Genomic DNA, 17,452 nt, shown 5'->3' with positions numbered 1-17,452 from the left:
ATGAATCAGTGCCCCTTTTAATGTGTCTAGATAATTAAGAATCCATATAAAGCTTTCTATAGTTTGTGTTCAGTCTCTGTAGATTGAAAACGCGGATGTTAAAGATCATAGCTAGCTGCTCCATAATGAACTCCTTACCAGTGATTGGGCACTACTTGCATGAACTAGAATTATTGCAGACTGTCTGCATAGCTCTGTCAGGCCATATTTTTGATACCATAATAACAAGAGTTGATCAAGTCCAGAGGAGGGCCACAAAGATAATCAGAGGGCTGGAGCACCGCTGCTATGATGACAGACTGAGAGTTGGGGTGGTTCAGCCTGGAGAAGGGAAGGCTCCAGGGAGACCTTGTAGCAGCTTTTCAGTACTTAAAGGGGGCCTACAGGAAAGATGGGGAGGAACTCTTTATCAGGGAGTGTAGCGATAGGAAGAGGGGTAACAGTTTTAAACTGAAAGAGGGTAGATTTAGATAAAGTGTCAGGAAGAAATTCTTTACTGTGAGGGTGGTGAGACACTGGCCCGGGTTGCCCAGAGAAGTTGTGGAAGCCCCATCCCTGGAAGTGTTCAAGGCCAGGTTGGATGGGGCTTTGAGCATCCTGGTCTAGCGGAAGGTGTCCCTGCCCATGGCAGGGGGTTTGGAACTAGATGATCTTTAAGGTCCTTTCTGACCCAAACCATTCCATGATTCTGATGTTGTCCTGTTGGAAGGTGTGTTAAACTGGTGGAGTTAACAACACAACATTGAAATCGGCTGACAAATACTGTTCTCCTGGTAGCATGCTGTCTTGAACAACTTGTCTTGGTCCCAACCGCTAGTCTTACCACCAGCCCACCTCCTGCAGGTATGCTGTGGATATATTTACCAGGTTGATGGCTACTGGGCCACATGCCATATATGATCTGTCCCTGTTTCCACCCCCAAAACAGAGCAGTAAATGAAGATCTGCAAAGTGGAGAGCTCTGCAGCAAAGTTCGAGGTTCCTGGAGTGTTTGCACATTTTCACACTACTCTGAAGTTACTGCAGAAGTTACTACCTGTTTTCTCATGTTCTTTGTGTAGTTTCAATAAATTGTGTTTCAGTTACATTGTAAGTAAATTTTAGATATAATCCAGAATGCTTTCAAAGACCCTTTTGAGGCTGCTTTGGCAAGAAATGAGCTCTTCTGGGTGCTATAGATCAGACTTTTGTTTATCTTAATGAAAAATAAATCCATGGAGGCTACTTCCTATACCAAAAGGAAAAGAAAGAAGGGATTAATTCTACATTAATATAAGCATTTTCCCTCTATTCTCAGATTCAGACTGATGATTCTCATAGAAAGCGTTATGTGCTTTTTGCTCTGCATACCTGCATTTCACAGGGAGTCTTAATCATGTGTTAATTGGTACAAGGTTCACTTACCCAGATTTTGTAGTCCAGAGTTTTTATCAATGTTCTTGCTGGTATGTGGCTTGCTGCTGCCTTCCTGGCATGGTGTACATGCTGATATAAACTTGAATTCAGTGGTGATGCTCATTAGAGGGAAGAAATTTGTGAATTAGTGTTAGGCTGGTCGACATCAAGAAACACCATATAGGGTGCTGCCTAGCACCATGTTTTCTTCAGGTCAAGAGAGAGAAAATCACTCTTGTCTTGTGCTTAGGAGGTGATCTGATTTTGTCACTAGTAAACCGTCACGTTTTTTTTAATCTGGAATGACAGGTGCATCCAGGTGATTTTATTGTCATATCTAAATCCTACTCTGCTCTGACCAGTTTATCTTAGAAAGCTGTATGAAAGCTTGCTGCATCGTTCCAGAGTGCACTCCACTCTAGGCTTGGCTTGGAAGGATTGAGGGCTTAATTTTGTGGAGGATCTAGTCTTGATTTTGTGGAGCAGAAGGCTTTCTGTGCTTTTGTCTAATTCAGTTATTAGTGAGTGTGTTTGAAAGGTAAGGTCAGACAGAGTTCTTGTGGTTGCCCATGTTTGGTCAAGGTGGCTCAAATACCATTTTTTGGGAGGACTGTCAGAAAGGGAGGAATAGGGTCTTCTGAAAGACTTGTTGATATACATGGAAAGCTGGGTGGACCCTCCTTCCAGATCCCAGTACTCTCTCTCTCTTATGCCTTAGGTGGCTGGCCAGAAGTAAAAGTTGCTATGTGGACTGTTTGATGATTGATTTAATTTAAAGAGAAAAACAGGCTGTAACTATAGATGTGCTTGGGCTTCTCATATCTTTCTTTGCCTGGTCACAGATTTAGTGTTGTGCTCTGATCTGTACTCGCCTGTGTACAAGTTGGGGGGAATGAAGCATCCAACTGTGCTCAGAACCGTGATGTTAAGACAAGGAATGTGGCACATTTTGCTTGATGCAGGAGGACTCAAGGGAAGAAGAGATGCAAGGACTATGTATCTTGAACTGTTGTGACTGGCAAGAAGCCTTCTCTCCTTCCTGCCGTTCACTCTCTTGAATTCATTTTAAGCTTATTCAAGGGAACTGAGGAACATAAATTCTTGTTTTTGCAATTGTTAAAAGCAGGAGTTAAAAGTCAGAATCACACTGGTCCTGACTGTCTTAATGTTCATAAAAGTATTTAAAGCTCTCACTTTTAAAAACTAAATTAACCAGAAAACCTGAGAGTTGTGTTTTAATTATGATCTGAAGAAACACATTCTCGGTCTGACATTTTTTCAGAGTAATTTGTACACGTTTTTAGGGGTTTATTAGTACTTTTGGGATTGAATGTGTCTGAGCATATAAACATTTGGGTAGGAGGGAGCTGTTTGCTAGAACAAGGGGAAGAATAGGAAATTCCCATTTTAGTCACAAGAAGAGAATTGATAGAAATGTATGAGTAGTTTGAGTCTTCTGCTGTCAAATAAGTTGAATTGTTCACTGATGTAGCAGAATGTCCATCAGTTATTCTCAGGAGTTGTTGTTTCTGGAGTAGTCTGGTTTGTTACCAGGAGGAAGAAGCTGAGCTTGGCTCTCTATCTGAACTAATGAGGACTGTAGCTTCATAAAAGGTATGTTACCCTGAAATCTTTAGCAAATTAATACACAGACTTGTTAGTCTGAATTTGTTTTCTTTTTAGAGTGGTTAAGATTGCTGAGCTGGGTGTCTTAAGTTGACTTAACTCACTTTCTCCAGGTGCCCTTCTATCCAAGGGCTGGTTATCTGCAAGCTCTGGAGCCAGTTCTCTTGTGGTAGCACCATAGTGCTACTTGCAGAGGTCTCTGTGTACAGCTGTGTAGTGCACTATTCAAATAGTAATGAACTGGAAACTGTTTTGGCAGCATTCAGGTATGTGCTGGCGGAATGACTGGAACATGATTGCAAAGCAGGGAGGATCATGGTTGATGGTAGAAGGGAGGAGGAAATCTGTCGAATAAATTGGCCAGTGATTCAGGGCTAGAATTACACTGGAGTCATCACTGCTAGATGGGAAGTTGCCATAGCAACAAAAAATGCTTGCTTTCAACATTTCTAATTAGAAATGTTACCCATCCTCTTAAATAACCACTTTTGGCTAATTTTAGAATTCATCTGCAATTTAAAATACTTGGTTCCCTGAGGTGTGTGTTACCTTACGATGCCGTAGTGTGCACATGTGTACAGACACATATGAGCACTCATTAATTTGAAAATGAGAATTTGTTTGGGAATAGAGGAAGCAGGAAAGCGGCTTTTCCTGTTCCAAGTAATGAACAAAAAACAGGTGTCAGTGGAAGATAGCCAGTTCAGAAAAACACCATTAGGCTCAAGTATAATATTGAAAGTATAGAATCCTGTGCAGTCATAGTGTTTACAATGCATCTTAATTAGCTTTTATTGTTTAATACATGGTAGGTCATTGCTTCCTAATTTTCAGTGCTGTTTTTCTGTCTGCTTAGCCTATTCGTATTTTTACTTGGAATGCTTTTTTTTTTAAACTTGAATTAATGAATAGAATTTACCTTGCAGATCACTTGTATTTCCGCTAAAAGTTTTTGAAGCATTTAGTGTTTGGGATTAAAACATTACATTGCATTTTTCAGACTATTTCACAGGTATTTCTTGTACATAAATGCTTTTAACTTGCCAATGTATACCATTTTTACTGAAAAAGTTCTAGAATATTTTTGGTAACTTAAGACTTGTGGTGTTCAGTGTATTGTCTCCCCTTATTTGTTCTGTAAGGCTGGAAGGGTTTTTGCTATTGTGATACTAAATTCACAAAATAATAATCTTAAATGTGTTCAATGGAAACTAAATGTTGCTTTCAGTCATATCTTCGGTGTACTGAGTACTGTGTGTATAATGTAACACAATTGTTAATCTGTTCTTGAAGCATATACATTTCTCCCCCAGTTATGCTACTAGAACAAAATTTGAATAAAATTAATGTCTTAGAGACTCTAAAGATAGATAAATTTATGTATGGTAACATTTCCATGTGTGCTGAATGCGTACACCTCCAGACTATATGGACATTGCTGATGAATAAGCTATTCTGGAAATTCTTTGTAGAACATGAAGAAAAGTGGTTTCTGTTGTTTTAGCCGTATCCCTGTGAAAATGCCATTGATGTTTTTTCATGCAGGAATGAAACATTGTTTTTCTATCTACTATACTTAACAAAACTCTTAATTAAATCCAGTCAAACTGCCAAAGTAGCAGCATTAGAACTTGATTTCCATCCTGAATCCCATTCCCATCTGATTTTTTTTTTTTCTGTTTGTTACCACATGGGCACTTCCTGAAAAGGAGAATATGGTCTTTTCTGTAAGAGAAAAGTGCCAAGGTATATTTTCAGATGTGTGTACTTCAGTGTAAAATAGTCTGCCAATTTGAAAGGCTTCTACAGCGAATCAAGGTGCTGTAAAATGAATTATGATACTTGCAGTAAGATTTCCTGCTCAGCTGTTTCTGTATTCTTAGTGTAGGTCACTCCTAGATGTTTTATCGTTCTTGTAAAGAACATAATGAAATTATTCATATGTAAAAAGTTAAATGTGAAAACTATTACCTACTTTGAACCTGCTTTTCTTCAAAAAAGGAATGAGAAAGGCAGCATCACAAGTTCTGACAGGCTTTTGTTAATGATGCATTTTATTCAGCTTGAGAGGCAGCACTGTCAAACGCAGTGTGGGAAGTAACAGCAGACTGGCAACCTATAGGTGGCAACCATTTTTCTGGTTTTATGTTATTTGCTTCATAGAGAGGTATAGTGACAATCTGATAAAGATTATTATGGTAAAAGCAACTTGCTCCGAGTATGCAGTAAACTGCTACAAGTCTTCATGTATGTTTTAGAAGCTGCTGAAGCCACTGCAATAAGACTTGCTGCTTTAACTTTATATCAAAGCCCGAATGCCCTAGCCAAGCTTAGGACTCTAGCAGCGAGGCACAGCACAAATAGGCAGTGAAGGGTTCACTTGCTGTGAACAGACAAGGTCCTGTGATCCCTTTGAAGCTGAAGGTAGACAGCCAAATACCTTGGAGACCTGGAATTCTCAGGGAAAAGGTGAGAGCAGCTGAGGAACTACATTACTTGAAAATTTCTTTTCAATTGGCTGGTAACTTCGAACAAATGGGCTAGTGCATGTAACAAGTTGATCTTTTCCTGTCTATATGAGGTCTGTGGTCCAGAAATGAACACTGAAAAGAGGAAACAGAAGACTAGATAGATATACTTTCAAAGGATGAATACAGCTATTTGATTAAAAGCTGCTTTTGCTTAATTTATTCCTGTAACAAAAATCATTTTTAGAAGATTTTCTCTCTAAGTTCAGCTGCAATTAACCGTTTTCATTTCTTTTTAAACAGGTGTCAAACAAAAAATCAAACAGCACTCCTCCCCCAGCACAACTATCTAAAATCAAAGTACCAGCACCACAGACAGTATTGAAGAAGGAAAAGCGGCAGAGTTCTTCACGGTTTAATGTTAGCAATAACAGGGAGCTTCAAAAACTGCCAGCTTTAAAAGGTATGTCTTTCCAAATTAGAATGACTCTTGTGGGAGACCTTGGGCATGAGACAGAGAAGCATCTCAACTATCATACTTCTTATATCTGGAAAACCTACACTATATATCAAGTATACACATGTGCAAACTTGCACATACTCGCATGCTCAAGTGCACTGGGTTTTTTTTTCTTTTCTTTCATTCCTTATACGAGGACTTCCAGTGTGTTGCCATCTTGGCAATCAGTATAAGAAATATCGATGTTTCTTCAACCCAAAAATGTCTATGTGAAATTTTATTCACTCATCTCACATGAAAGCAGAATATTTGGACTCTCTATGTGAAATGTCAGTCGTCTGTCTTCAGTGCAGCATGCTCAAACCCTAGTTTGTTTGTACTAAAATATCTCTTGGCATTGTGAGAAGACCTGGTCTGTTGCTATTTATTGGTCTGATTTTCCTGAGGATGGGTCAAGCAGAGTCTCATCTTTTTAGTGACTATGAAGTTTTTCTTTGTCAGTTTTAAGGCTTCGTGATCTTTTAGAATTATATTTACTGTCATCTGATGAAAAGATGATGACAATTGATGCATCTTCTCTTACTAACACAGCTTTTATTATCTTTATTTTAGCTGCTGGCTGTTGTGTAGATACATGTTTGCATAGTGTGCTTATGGTAGCTTGTAGTAGTGTTAGGGTAGAATTTTCAGGTGTGATCAGATGCACTTTTCTATTGGTTATGAGCAACTGATTTGCTATGAAGGTTTATCAAAAACCAAGTAAACAAAACTGTTTCAAAGTGTGATGCATACTGCTTTCCAGTGTCCAAAGCTGTCAGTGAAAGCCTAATAGATTGCTGAAATGTTGAGTAGTACTGTTGTAGGCAATGTGAAAATGTCAACGGATAAGACTTTTTCCTCCAGTCATTGTTTTCTTGATATACGGCATGAGTGTTTCTTGAAAATCAGAAACTCAGCTTCTCAGCCCACATGAATTATACTGCTTTTCATACAGATTAGATTAGACTGCAACATTCTTCTCTTCACACAGACACCGTTTTTACAAAAAGAATATGAAATATTGTCTGTCATGTTAGTATAGCAGTCTGTATACAAGATGCTGCTTCAAATTTTTCAAGACTTAACTGCTGTTTATTGAATTAGTGAATTTCAATCTATTTTATTAAATTTGTAAATAAGAATACTTAGCACCACAGATTCTTAATTATATGTCCTATTTTTAAAACTGACATAGGTTCATGCACAAGGTGTCAAATCTAGGGTGTGACATAAGCAAATGACACTGAATTAAAGTAGTGATTTTTATGAGAAGTTATGCATACAGCCTTATTGACCGGCATAACCCTCTGTTCAAAGGCTCATCTGCAAAGAAAAATGTTTGTTACTTGGTCTAGAACCTACATTTTGTCCTGTTTTAAATAGTATGTTTCTGGTAGTACCTGGGACTGCCAGCCCCAGGAGACTAGAACTGAGCATTCAATTAGAAGCAGAGTGGACAGTGAGCTGGAAATGAGAAAAATGAGTGCAGATGGGAGAGGGGGAAAGTAATCTGTGGGTAGGGTGAAGTTTTAGATCTGTTTCCACCTTGGGTCTGTTGCTGTTTAAACCAGTCAGCCAATGAAGGGCGGGGAAAAAAAAGTCTTAAAAACTGTATAAGGTATGTTCTGAGAGTGTTCTCGCGTTTTTGATGCAGCATACCTAGATGTGAAGAAATGGTACAAGTATTGTTGTGCATATGCATTATATTTGCCTTTCAGTCTGCGATCGCTCCCCCCGCTCTCAAGTGAAACAAAAGAAAATATCTTGAGCTGATTGGTGGTGGATGTCTGATGCTGTATGTGTGTCCCCAGGCTGTCGAGGGTCAAACTCTGTTATGAAACACTGGTGCAATTGCTGATGGGTAGCAATTACTACCTTTACTAATAAAGCTGTGTCCAATCTCATGGATCATAGCAGGTGTCAGTATAGTTGCCGTGCTCACTACACATGCTCAATCATGACTTAATTGCCACCTATTAGGGTTGCTGAGTATGCTGTTAGCCAGTCACCATGTTCTCCTAATGCATGCATAGATACGTGACTTGATGTGCGTTCAGTGGGTCAGGTGAAGCTGGGAAACTTTCTTTTTGGACAGCTGTAAGTATGTTGTTTAATGTCTGTGTCTGAACGGGAGTTGAAGCAGAATGGAGGCTGTAATTTAAAGGTCTGAGATTATTAAGGCGGGTTTAACTTTTATGAAGGGAAGAATGTAGGGTTTCTTCAGGTTAGCTGTGTTTAACCACTTTCCAGCTGTCAAACTCCAGTTATTTGTGAAGGGTGGTTGTATTTTATGGCTACAGTGCCTGGGAAACCTTTCTTCTATCTGTAGCAGACCAAGAGATGTTTATTTTCTTCATAAATGTTGGGTGTGATGTACTGTGTGGTGTGATGTACTTTACATGAGATTGTGTTTTAAACTCGGCATATAGCATGGGGTTATCTTTGCCTACTTGAAGGTGCGTATTAGATCTGTGAAAGCTCATAACTGGTAAGCTGTAAATGGCCTGTGGTACCGCTGAAATAACCACCTTGCTTCAGTGCCATAGGGCTGGAGTTGAGGTCAGCAGATCACTTGAAATAGTGGTAAGGGAAAGGAGGAGCTGCCAAAGTGGGTTTTTGTCAAGGTTTCTTATTCAGGAAATACTTTGCCTTTTAATCTGAAATAGTCTCGATTTTTGGTCTTCAGCCACACTGCGAACTTTCTCTTGGGCGTTGCATGAAAGTGCTGATGATAGGCTTCCGGAAATACCAGCCTATTTGCCCTGGTGACTGGTATTAGTGTGGTATGATTTATATTCATTGGAGCAGCTTATGTTTAACATTGTACACCCTCAGTTTAGTCAGGAAATGGAGGAGCAGGATGGCTCAGATAATGCAAATAGAAAAGGAAATAAATTACAAGGTAAGAGGCTCTAAGAATAGAGATGAACATAGAAAAGAGAAGTGTCTGATGCAATTGGTTTGTTGGAGCATCAAGATCCCATATATTAGCAAAGCTGCAAGCCGGAGAAGCTCCCTGCAGCACAGTGTGATGCAACCTGATTTAGTTCAAGTAAAATAGGTAGCTTGTCTGCCCACAGATAACCCAGAAGTATCTCTGGAGACAGGCCTTCAGAACTGTGTCAAATGTCTCAAAAAGGTTGTACCGATTTTCACCAAAAAAGAAAACTTCTGTGCCAACAAACTTGCGTTATGTTAATTTCTGCTTATCCAGTTCTTCTTGTTAGCTAACATTTGTAGTACAGGTACTTCACATACAGAAAGTTGATTTTTGTTTCCAGTTGTTTATTGGGAAAAAATTACTTATTGGCTTTAAAGGTGTGTTTTGTTTTATTATGACTTGAAAACTTCCAGATTAATGCTTTGGTTATATCAAATGTAAATGGTGAAGGGTGTTTCAGCCTTCAGAAACTTACCGGTTTCTTCATGTTTTGCTTTCTTAAGAAAATAGTTTGTAACTTAGTATATATTGAAATTGTTTACAAATTTAGAAATGTATTCTGTGTTAGGTAAACAGCCTAAGTTTACAATATGAATATTTAATAAATATATTTTTAAAGTAGCATATCTGAGCTTGTATGTACCTGACCACTGACTCACTGAAGTAGTTTGTGTTCTTTGCAACTACCTGTTTCAACTTTAGGCAAGAAGCTTGAATTCATTGTTACAGTATGGGTAATTTTTCCATAGTTAATTAGCAAATAATTCCACAGGGGCTGTGATTTTAGTTTGTTGTGTGCTGGCACTTATTTCTGGTGATGTTGATGGGTCATTCTCACTTTCGTTCTTGATTTTATGTTACTTCTATGAACTTCTGACACCTAAAGATATTCTATACTGGAAAAAGCTGTAGAGCTTGAATATGTGATATATATGTGCTAGCCATCTAGCTGTGTTGGTTCAATTTTGAGAGGAAACTTTTGGGTATGTCATGATATGTTATGAATTGCGTGCTTGTTGCTTGTGCGCTTGACAGCTGTAATAATAATACATTTTTACTTCAGCTCTCATGGAGCTAGTATCCAAAGATCATGATACAGATCCAGTCTCTAAAACTTTAAACAAAAAAGTGACCTGGATTTAGTGCTGAGGAAAAGGAAGGATATTTCTTTCTTCTTTTCTTCTTCCTTTTTTTTATTTAATGACGTAATTGCATTTAGTTCCAGGTCTAGCTGCCTTTCCCCCCCCCCTTCTCTTACATGCATATTAAGAAAACTATCACACAAACATTTGTAAATTCTATAAGTTTAGTTTAGTATCTAAACCATTAGGAGATCAGACTTAATGTTTTCTAAATTTTCCCTGGAATTTTTTTTGTAATCTTTTTTTTAAAATTAAAAAGTAAAATTCTATTTTTCATCTCTGATTTTTACTTAGCATATAGTTGTCCCTTACCGCATAAGAGTACTGGGCAAGTGTTGACATCTGCAGGACCCAGGTTGCTGCTGTGATGGACTTAGTGAGTAATTGACCAAGATCAAAAAGGAACAAAAAAAATATAACAGCCAGCAGTGTGGCATTTCATAACTGATTAACAGCAACCTAAATGTTAATGTGTTTCACTTCTATTCAAGACTGTTAATACAGAAAAGTAAAATTTAAGTTTAATGATTTGAAAATGTACATGTTATTAAAAATGAGAATTTATAGTAATAAGAATTTATCATTTTAGTAATACTTCCATTACAGGTTGCCATTTTTTTTTCCCCATGGTACAGTCTTGCTAATTATGTATTTCGAAGATGCTCTCTTGCCCATTATGTACATTTAGTTTATATGCTACAAGGGATTTTTAACAGTACAAACAGGTGAGCATACTTGTATTTGTACACGTTATTTTGCAAGGATGTGCTGATTTTAGTAAACTCTGTAAATGTGCAGCGTTTAGAGATAAATTGTACAAAGTGGTGAGCTTTTTAAGGATGTGCTCTGAATCCCTAGAATACGTAAGAGAATGTTGTAGTGAGAATTCTTAATTACAATATTAAGATACAGTGACTGGGACAAAAGGTTTTATACACTGTCAAATATGATTGTGTCACAAATCTAACTTTAACCTGCAAGTAATATTCATTAAAAGATAATGTTCTCTGTCAGTCCTAGAATAACGGATTTGGAAAAAAAAAAAAAAGATCAGTACTCCTTAATATTCTGAAGTGTTGCAAAATTTCCCAATGACCATGTGTTAGTCATGCATATGTAAATTTGAGCATGATTCAAAAATATGCTTTTTTTGTAGCATTTCTGTATATGTTTTTTTAAAGCTGGATGGAATCCTTTTATAGCCTTATGGATGGAATCCTTTTGTAGCCTTATAGAGGATTCCTATGATGCCAGTGTCATGGTTTTGTTCGTGGGTTCGGGGTTGGGTTTTCTTTACTAGATAAAACTGAACATTGTTTTATGTAATCTTAAAGATGGTGATTGCAATTCAGCTTTTATTTCTGAATACAGTTCCTAATTTATTTACAGAATTAGTTTACATCTTGGACTTGGATTTTTGATCTTGAAAGTATGGATACAATATTCTTATAAAGAAATGAGCTACGTTGACAGATGTGGATGTACATACTGACTTCTAGTGCTGCGAAGTATAGAATATAGAATACCGTTCTGTTTTCTTAATGTAGAATAACTGCATGTGATACAATTAAACAGATTCTAGCATTTTGTTGTCGAAGACCTTGCCATACATGTTGATTAGCCCTGGTTTTGACCTTCTGGTGGTGATGTCTGTTTCTGACTTAACATGATTTCAACATTAAAAATACTATCAGTCATATCTATTTAAAAAAAAAAAAAGAGGGAGAAAAAAGAAATAATGAACATGACAGGTCATAAGGGTGCCATTTTTCTGAGCATGTTTTATGCAGAGTGCATCGTTTCTTTGTTTTTTTCAAGCAGAGACTTTAGAGCTATGCCAAATTCTGGGTCTGTTCTGTGCAAGAGGAGAACATCAGAGTGGTGTCTCAACTTGTTGGCATGTGATACAGGACTCTGATAGGGATGCAAGTGTTATTAAAGCTTTCCTAATGTTTTTAAGTCATAAATGGCTGTCTAGGAGATAGCTCTGTTTTCATCATCTGTGGGATATTAAAGTCTGATGAATCAAGACTGAAGAAGAGTTTATTCCAGTTTAAGATTCTGATACTTAAAAAAACGGACAAAATTTTAATTGATAAAACTGTTGTAACATTGAGGAAGGAGGAAGAAGTGAGAATTTCTCAGGAGGTCAGAAATGGAAGGTGGTTGTGTGTTTCTCTGAACTGTAGAGTACAGATAAGTAAGCAAGACTGATAGTCAAGGTAAATTAAAATGCAAAGAAAGTATTGTTCTCTGTGCTGTAGAGAAATTCAGCCATATATGTTGGTAATTTCCACAAACTCATATCAGGGTAAGTTCAAACTCAAGCAAGTGTGTTACTTGTTCATTTAAAACTACTGTCTATTTTTGTGATACAAAAAATGTTATATGGTTGAATTTATGGGAATTGGCTGTAATGGACTACTTTGGGGTTTTGAGGAGCACTTTTCTTGTAAGCTGTTGAGACTGGAGATCTCGGTGTTTAAGGTTACTTTTATCGCAGAAACCTACTCCTGCCAGTTGTAAATTTGGTGGAGAACAAAAGTGCAGTACTTCAGCCTTTCCAGTTTAATCTCACTTCTTGTGTGGATGCATGGCAATTAAGGAATTTTGTCCCAACTGCAAGGTGGTAGCATCACTGTTTAGCTAAAAGTATTTTATGCAAAGTAAGGTGGTAGGTTAAACAAGATAATGCTACTATAAAACATAATTTGCCCTAAGATGTAATGCATTTAAAAGGCAAAACACTGAGGCAAAAGAAATGAATCTTCATGCAAAACATAGATGAATGCAGTTTTGTGAAACAGATGATGCTCTTCTCCCTTGTACACGAACTATGTTGGACTAATTCAGTATGCTAAGTAGTATCCTTCTGGTCCTGGCTGTGTTCATGCTTTTATAGTATTCTTGGCAGCCCAATATTGTATTGAATTTGTTGAAACAAAAAGTCCATGAAGGAAAATACTGCAGAAGCTCACTCTTTCCTACATCAGTATGGTTAGGTGTCAGTGAGTGTATGTATTGTATCATGTGAAAGAACTGCGGAGACTTTCTTTGCCATGTGAATTTAGGAACTTTGTTTTTGAACTTTGATCTTTAAAACGTTATCATAGTGTTGCATAAACAGACTTTCCTGTATTTAATTTTCTTTTAAATTATTAGAAGAACTATTAAAATGTGTGAGGTAAGCATATACATTTCCTAAAGCAAACCCTGTCAATTATTTGGTGTTTATATAGGAAAATATGAGCCATCAAATTAATAAATATTCTAATATTTAATGATTATCAGATCATTAATATTAAATTATTTAGCAATAATCCAGTCTGAATTACTTTGTAACATGTTAAAGATTAAGAAACATGATAGTGAAAAAACTACCAAAAAAAGATTATAGAGAAAAATAATTCACTTCAGTGTGTGATATATTTTTTTTTTCTTTAGCTAGCTTTACATGAAATCATAGGCTTGGATTAATGAGCCGTTTTTCATTTCAACTGCCCTATCAAACACCTACTCATTAGTCAGCAGCTGAAAGTGTTAGAAGAATGCTCTACATCTGTCACTGGCAGCATTTCCTACCAAACTTGTTTCCACAGAAGCTTGGATAGAATCCATAAAAATAGGATTTAAAATGTAGTATTCTCTTATTTTCTAGATTCCAACCTATGTCTTCAGAGTTTAGATCTCTCTTAAAATGCCTTTTATTATGCCCTACTTTACAAAAAGAACATTTTGTTCCATTGCACGGGTCTTCATTATAATCAGACCTAAACATTTTTGCTGCTGCACTAAACTTCTCCCTTTATAAGACCTCTACTGATCAAACATTGAATGCAGTAATATATGTAAATAGAAGGTTGTGTTTGCTGGATAACTAGCATGCTCACAAGTTTTTACTCTTTAATTTTTTTGCGCTTAATTTCTTAAAAATGACATGTGTGACCTATGTAATAAGGCCACAGACAGGAGTGAGTTTGGTGGTATACATGTTAGCTTTAATGCTGGGCTTGGTTAAAATAGTGTGCCAATACTTGAAAGGAGCTTCTGCAATCTGCTCTGGGAAATGCATTTTTGTACCAGATGCTATTCTTGAAATATATTTCTTTTAAGGTAACTAATGGGTTGGTTTGTGTTGTATTGCTTTCTGAATTAGATATATTCAGAAATATACTGAATTATGGCTGTTTGAACCACTTTCATGGTAGTTTACTAAGTACTGGCCTCAGATGTAACACAGTCCTGCAAAGAGGAAGACATGAACAGGCTATGTGCATCTTGCAAGAGAAAACTTACTTGAATGTGACTTCGTGTTCTGCTGATACTACTGCTAGCACTGCGAATGTCACATTTACTCTCTTTAGTGAAGAGCAATGTAGGGGTGTTCACTCTTAAACCATTACATAAAATTTGTTCATGAACCTCCAACTATTCAAGCCATGTTTTTGTATAAAACAGGAAATGGCACTGTAACTACAGTTACATTCCCTTTTGGCTCTGTTGTGTTCCAGTACCATAGTTAAGTTGTGTGCCGTTGTACCAGCAGTCCTCATATCCGTTTTAATCTTTGCAGGGAGTTTTAAAGAGAAAGAAGCAGCAGTTGACCATTAAAGCAAAGACACGAGTAGGGAGGAGGAGAGATAGAGCAGCTGCCTCTTAAAGATGTGGTTACTAGACAAACTGGAATTTTAAACCTAATTTTTGCTGCTTCATACTGTGGCTTATCACTATAGAACAGTCTAATTGTTCTTTAGATGGGGAAAAGAATCAGTATTTTCTTACAAAATTCTGCATATGAAAATAGAAAACTTTGAGATCAGTCTTGGCTTTGTTTTTAAATCTAGTTTTGTTAAAGGCATACCTCTGTGATAGCTTTTTGTTTTATACGACTAAAACTCCACATCTAGGGTATATCCAAGGGATATATGGATATAAAACCTGACATTTTTGAGAATACACCTCCCCTGTTTTTGCCTAGACTGGAAGGACATATGATTTGAATCTCTGTAGTCTTAAGGAAAAGGTTTAAAAAGGCATCAGAAGTTCATGTGGTCCATTTTGATGTTCTTCTCAAAAGCAGGATCAGCTACATTTATATAATTCATTATGCTTGGCCATTTTTTAAATTATTGGAAAGTTTGCGGTCTCTATTTTGTTTCACTATGCGTATTGTGAGAGGATTTAATTTAATATCTAACCTAATCCTCCTTGCTGTAGGAGGAATTCACTGTCCATAGTCAATGTAGAAAAACTAATTTCCTCCATCTCTCTAATTACTTTTTAAAAACTTGGATATTCTCAGTCTAGCCCTTTCTATCAAAAAAACCAAACCAAACAAACCCAAACATCCCAACCAAACTAACCAAACAAACAAACCCCAACCCACACCACACCAAACACCACAGCTTTATTTTTTTTTAACCAAGTAATATTTTCTAGATTGGTCATCCTTGGGCTTTCTCATCATGTTCACATCCTTCGAGTGTGACATCCAGGAGGTACTACTTCAAGTGGGACCTTGTCAGCAATCAGTAAAGCCAATTGATTTCTTCATGTATCTTAGGGGTAACATTCCTCTTCTTTATATCCCAGTTAGTCTTTTCCCTGGATCTAATTCAGTAATATTCAGTACAGCTCTAACTAACCTTTGACAGTGTATCATTGTAGTGTGATGTAATTTTTTTAACCAGGTATGCGTATGCCCTATGATTTGTTTTTGCTCCAAATTTTCATCAGCAAATTGCCTAATTGAAAAGACTCTTCCTCTTTTTTTTGATGTACGTCTTTTTTTGAGCAGATAAAGTCAGAACATATAATATTTAAATAATAAATATTTAAACGAATATTTAAAGGTGACATTCTGGTGCAAATTGTATTTGGGGAGAAGCACAGATTTGGAGATGGTACAAATACAACATTACCTGTTTGTTTCTCTGAACATCACTCCCAGAGGTGCGGTACCTAGGAGACAAAATGGTCCTTCAAATAGCTCATTGTAAAAATAAATGTGCAGGTCTTATATGATGAAGTAAAGGTTTCTTACAGTTTTGTTCCAAATACCTTAAGTCATTTGACTAAACAGTTTAGAAATTGTAATGCTGTGCTTCCTTTGTATTTCTGGGATTAGGCAGCAAAACTGTTTCCACATGTCTATATATTGGTTCTTAGTGCTGCAATACTTTAGTTTTTAATAATTAAAAAAAAAAAAAGTTACTTAGAATGATTGAACTTTCTAGAAAGGAAAACCTGAATTTTGCAATATCCAAGTTTACCAATGTTACGTTAAACTTAAGATAGGTCCATTTCTAGATTGAAAGAAATATTCAGGTGGGCATGAAACATGAGGCTTTCATCTCCTGAATGGGATGTGTATATATTTTTATTCATAACATACATATTAGTAAGGACTCATAAAATACTTCATGGTAATGCTTATGAGGTTTTATATTTATAAACAACTAATAATAATAGTCATAATAATAATTCAAGGACCTGTGTCTTACTGTGAACTACCTTTTAATATGGCTGTTGAAAGCTGAAGTTGTAGGTGTGTTAACGCTGTGTTAAGTTGAACTCCTGTTTGGTAATTCTTGGCATCCTTATTGAAGGAAAGATGAAGCTTTTGGCTTTTTCAGGAAAGAAAAAGGGGGGGGGGGGGGGTGAGAAAAAAACCCAACAACAACAAAATGCCAGCGCTCTTTCTAGCAGGTGCCGTACTGAATATGATCTGTGGAGGAAATAACAGAGCGGCGATAAGATCGTCCTGGTTTCAGACCACCCCCGGAGGCCGAAGTGGCGTCGCCTCCGGGGGTCGGGGCTGGCGGGGCCGGGCTGCGGCGGGGCCGGGGCGGGAGCGCGGGGCGCAGTGACAGCCCCGCACCGCCTCCCCTTCCCCTCCGCCCCGCTCGCTCGCTCGCTCGTTTGCGGCCTCCTCCCTGTCATTTTTAAGTTGCTGCCGTTAGCCAATGGGGCTCCTCCCGCCCGCTGACATCACTAACTAGCCAGTTCCCTCCAGCTGCAGAGCGCTTCAGTTTCTGTCTTTTTTTAAACTAAAATGGAGGCTGGTTTCTTGCCTTAAGGAATACATTGCCTTGCCTGCTGGAGCCTAGATGTTGACATGTAACAGAGCTGGCAGCAGGATGGTGGTTGACGCAGCCAATTCCAATGGGCCCTTCCAGCCCGTGGCCCTTCTGCATATTAGAGGTGAGTTATTGTGCGTGTGCGAGGGGATCGCGACCCTCCACCAGCTAATAAATGGCTATTGTGGCGCTGGGGTACGGGCAGCAGGAAGTCCCTTTGTAGCCCTCTCCCTTCCCGTTCGGTACAGCCACAGTAAACCCCGCCAGAGGTCGAAATCCATTTTTTTTCCAATGCGTTTCGG

The 17,452-nt window shown here is 37.7% G+C and overlaps 1 protein-coding gene across 2 annotated transcripts in view; it reads left to right on the top strand.

The window, feature by feature from the left end:
* PPP2R5C (protein phosphatase 2 regulatory subunit B'gamma) overlaps nt 1–17,452 on the top strand; it is an 86,068-nt gene that overhangs the window by 13,629 nt on the left and 54,987 nt on the right. The window contains exon 3 of one of the 2 annotated variants that reach the window (XM_082485717.1): nt 5,793–5,952. In XM_082485717.1, the coding sequence (XP_082341843.1) occupies nt 5,793–5,952 (160 nt within the window). Of the gene's footprint in view, nt 1–5,792; nt 5,953–17,131; nt 17,275–17,452 lie in introns of those variants that run through there. The other variant, XM_082485718.1, reaches the window with a different exon arrangement.

Source organism: Vanellus vanellus (genome assembly GCF_965231255.1).
Source record: "Vanellus vanellus genome assembly, chromosome: 6".
NCBI lineage: Eukaryota > Metazoa > Chordata > Aves > Charadriiformes > Charadriidae > Vanellus > Vanellus vanellus.
This window is presented reverse-complemented; position numbering and strand designations above follow the sequence as displayed.